The sequence below is a fragment of the Cicer arietinum genome, unplaced genomic scaffold (genome assembly GCF_000331145.2).
Source record: "Cicer arietinum cultivar CDC Frontier isolate Library 1 unplaced genomic scaffold, Cicar.CDCFrontier_v2.0 Ca_scaffold_5882_v2.0, whole genome shotgun sequence".
NCBI lineage: Eukaryota > Viridiplantae > Streptophyta > Magnoliopsida > Fabales > Fabaceae > Cicer > Cicer arietinum.
This window is the reverse complement of record NW_027339529.1, coordinates 60,631-64,835: the sequence shown is the minus strand read 5'-3', so window position 1 is coordinate 64,835 and position 4,205 is coordinate 60,631. Positions and strand designations below refer to the sequence as shown.

General features: G+C 33.4%; 1 protein-coding gene across 1 annotated transcript; it reads right to left on the bottom strand.

The window, feature by feature from the left end:
* Nucleotides 1-844: 844 nt before the first annotated feature.
* LOC101492297 (type I inositol polyphosphate 5-phosphatase 13-like) lies at nt 845-4,064 on the bottom strand. The gene is made up of 5 exons (XM_027330782.2): nt 3,874-4,064; nt 3,719-3,827; nt 1,344-1,468; nt 1,107-1,191; nt 845-1,030 (listed from the first exon to the last, which is right to left on the bottom strand). Exons 2-5 carry the CDS (start codon nt 3,758-3,760, stop codon nt 1,001-1,003), a joined length of 282 nt encoding a protein of 93 aa, XP_027186583.1. The 5' UTR covers nt 3,761-3,827; nt 3,874-4,064; the 3' UTR covers nt 845-1,000.
* Nucleotides 4,065-4,205: the final 141 nt, after the last annotated feature.

Here is a 4,205-nt window from a genome sequence, read left to right as displayed (position 1 = left end):
AAAACAAAACAAGTGTCTCCAGAAAACACTCCTGGAAAGGAGTACAAGTCTGGATTGACAAACACCCTCGCTTAGTAAAAAGGGGGTGTTACATTTTCTGGAGACACTTGTTTTGTTTTATAAATTGTTTATCTAAGTGAGTCTTAGCACCTTAAACCCTTAACCATTCACCTTTCACCATTCACCATTCACCATTCACCATTCACCATTCACCATTCACCATTCACCATTCACCATTCACCATTCACCATTCACCATTCACCATTCACCATTCACCATTCACCATTCACCATTCACCATTCACCATTCACCATTCACCATTCACCATTCACCATTCACCATTCACCATTCACCATTCACCATTCACCATTCACCTTTCACATTCATATAATAAAATAGAGTTATCAAATAAAGTAATACACACACGTGGTGCATATATATATAAATATATATAAACCATGTGTGTAGATATATATATCACGTGTGTATATCACGTGATATACATATATATATATATATATGTTATTATTATCTTCGTTTTGTATTTGTAATTTATAACGAAGATAATAATAACATATACTACAATAGAGTTATTAAATAAAGTAATAATTAATTTTTATTTAACAATTCTATTTATTATATATATATTTTTTTATGAATTACAACTATAAAACGAATATAATAATAACATATAATAAAATAGAGTTGTCAAAATAAAGATATAATTAATATTTTTATTGATAATTCTATTTTCTTTAATTTTATTATTATCTTCGTTTTATAATTGTATTATTTCTTCCACTTGCTAACCCACAAAAGCCGCAAAAGTAACGTAAATAACCATACAATACCTCAAGCCATCTAGAAAAGCCAGAAGCAGCTCTTGGGATATAATCCGGTGCTTCTCCATCATTCTTGACAAAAGACTGGCCTTCACAAGTGATCTTCTATACAAACTTATCCTTTGTACGACATTGCATTCTGATTTTCTCATTTGATGTCATATAATGAATGAAAAATTTAAACAGACCTGGATTCAAATGGCAACATTAGATATTATAATATTATCAAACAAATATCAAGTATTCAAGGATATGAAAGCAAACCTTGTTGCCAATTGCACGTCCAAAACCACATGGGACTGCTTCAGCATCAATGTCCCCAACATGTTTTCTAAGATTCTTTCTTACCCTAATTGAGGAATGTCAACTCATAATATAAGCATAGAAACACTATCAAAGATAGAAATCCAGAGTACATTATAGGGAGAAAGAACTGCAAAGCCTTTACATAAAGAAGTGGGAAGTCTATCAAAGAGATATAAATGGTTTACACTCACTTACCAAAGAGATATAAGCAAGCGAGCAAGCTGCCTAGAACCCATACGCTCAAAAGCTTTTCTGTCTTCCAAGGCCTTTCCTATTGTTTCCACCCACCACTGCCCCATTGCACTTCCTTCTAGACCAACCTACAATCATTATATAGACAGTAAATGCATGGATAGACTATACACATTACACAAAATTGTTCTTTGTATATACATGAGTTTCTTTTCTGATAATCAAATACAAGTGATTTGACTTTCCTCTTTTTTAGAAAATAAAATGACTACAGCTGCAACCACTAAGAAGCATCATTATTTTACGGTGGCAGTATACAGTACTATCTTTAATGAGAGTGTTAAACAAAATTCCTAGACCAAATTCCTTTTTTTTATTTCAACTTTGACAAAACTGTTTTCCCACCGTCTAAATATGCAAACTTAATATGGTAACCTATAAGCACAATGGAAAATATGCAGCTTTCTAAACTTTACATCATCTTAAAATAGCCAGTATAAATATTTTAAACTGGGTGACAACATGAGAGGTCCTTAAACTTTTCAAAACCTGCCAACAGACTATTTTGTCCACCAACTGAACAAAATCATTCTTCGCATGATGTGCATGTGTTCATAAGTATACATGGCCTTTTTTCATTTATCTAAATAAATTTAAAATTAAAAATCAAATAATGTATTCCTTTTTAATTTAATTTCTATTTCTATTGTTGATAAGACAAGCTGGAGATACATAGGATTTTCCCTATTTTCCTAAAACTATATATATGCATCAAAGATCAACTTGCCTTAGACTGGTGTGCCTCTTGCTAAACTTCCACTCCACATATTCTGTTTGACATGTGCCTCTTGCTAAACTTGCAGTCCAAATACTCTGTTTCACTTCTACTTAGACCAAAACTATGTGGTTCCAATGTTTGTTTGCACTAAAATACTTCATAGACTTCACGGTGAATGGTTTAGGGTTTAGGGTTTAGGGTGCTAAGACTCACTTAGATAAACAATTTATAAAACAAAACAAGTGTCTCCAGAAAACACTCCTGGAAAGGAGTACAAGTCTGGATTGACAAACTAAAAAGAAAAACCTAATCAAACAAACTAAAGCCCATGTCATCGTCACTTTCTTCCTTTGCCTCTTCCTGCAAACACAAAATATGAAGCACATTCAGTTACTTATATACAATATCATATTAAGTAGCAAGTATGGAATGCATTAAGCTATAAGTTTTTTAGTACAATATACAATATGCAGTTAATAAAGTCTGTGCATGGATAGACTATACACATTACACAAAATTGTTCTTTGTATATACATGAGTTTCTTTTCTGATAATCAAATACAAGTGATTTTGACTTTCTCTTTTTTAGAAAATAAAATGACTACAGCTGCAACCACTAAGAAGCATCATTATTTTACGGTGGCAGTATACAGTACTATCTTTAATGAGAGTGTTAAACAAAATTCCTAGACCAAATTCCTTTTTTTTATTTCAACTTTGACAAAACTGTTTTTCCACCGTCTAAATATGCAAACTTAATATGGTAACCTATAAGCACAATGGAAAATATGCAGCTTTCTAAACTTTACATCATCTTAAAATAGCCAGTATAAATATTTTAAACTGGGTGACAACATGAGAGGTCCTTAAACTTTTCAAAACCTGCCAACAGACTATTTTGTCCACCAACTGAACAAAATCATTCTTCGCATGATGTGCATGTGTTCATAAGTATACATGGCCTTTTTTCATTTATCTAAATAAATTTAAAATTAAAAATCAAATAATGTATTCCTTTTTAATTTAATTTCTATTTCTATTGTTGATAAGACAAGCTGAAGATACATAGGATTTTCCCTATTTTCCTAAAACTATATATATGCATCAAAGATCAACTTGCCTTAGACTCGTGTGCCTCTTGCTAAACTTCCACTCCACATATTCTGTTTGACATGTGCCTCTTGCTAAACTTGCACTCCAAATACTCTGTTTCACTTCTACTTAGACCAAAACTATGTGGTTCCAATGTTTGTTTGCACTAAAATACTTCATAGACTTCACTCTCGGCTAAAACCCTAGTTTGACTATCTGCTTAAACTCCACTCTGCAAATTATGGGTGGGGCCAGATGTTCTTTTGGTAAGGACCAACCCATAATCATATCATGTCCGTATATTCTGATCTAATAGTGGTTCCTTCAAAATGGAACAAAGTCTAGGGGTCTATACATTTTTTCTTTTAAGTACAAGTCTAAACTATGTTTCCAACACAAAATCATCCAACAATTTATAAGGTAGTTTTACATATAAAGTAAATAAGGCTTCACACAAAACTTAATTTAATGTTCAAATGCATAATTAAGCATGTGAATAAAGTCTTACAATTTCTTTTGCAGCAGACATTGCAAGAAAACCAGCACCCATCTCCACCTCTTGCAAACCGACCACAACAATGCCAACGTCTGATACAACAGACCCCAACCACGACAAAATTGAATCTTGGAAAGCTCTACCTTGACCAACATTCCATGTGCCAATCAAAATTCTGATATTGTGTCTTCTTGTATAAGTTCCTTTGAGGCCAGCTCTGTTCTTATTATGTTGTCAACAGGGCCTGGGGATGCAATATTCCATCCGCGTATGCCGCCATGAGTTGCAAAGCTATACACAGAACCGTTACCAACAGCCAATTTAAGCACAAGACTATTATGAGCAACCCATCCTGCAATTATATTGCCTTCTAAGTCCAGTACTTGGATAATACCACTCACATAGCATACATACACCCGTGTTCCAAAATTGCAGAAGCATTGAACGGCACAAGGGTGGCGATTAAAATCCTGCAAACGGGTTCCACTGCCATCCCACT

Excerpts from the sequence above, each read along its gene's own strand:
- LOC101492297 (XM_027330782.2), bottom strand. The coding sequence starts at position 3,760 with ATGGGTGCTGGTTTTCTTGCAATGTCTGCTGCAAAAGAAATT. Across the intron at positions 1,192-1,343 it reads CGCTTGCTTATATCTCTTTG|GGTAAGAAAGAATCTTAGAA; the intron begins GTAAGTGAGTGT and ends TTCCTCAATTAG. Across the intron at positions 1,031-1,106 it reads GACGTGCAATTGGCAACAAG|GTCTGTTTAAATTTTTCATT; the intron begins GTTTGCTTTCAT and ends ATTTGAATCCAG.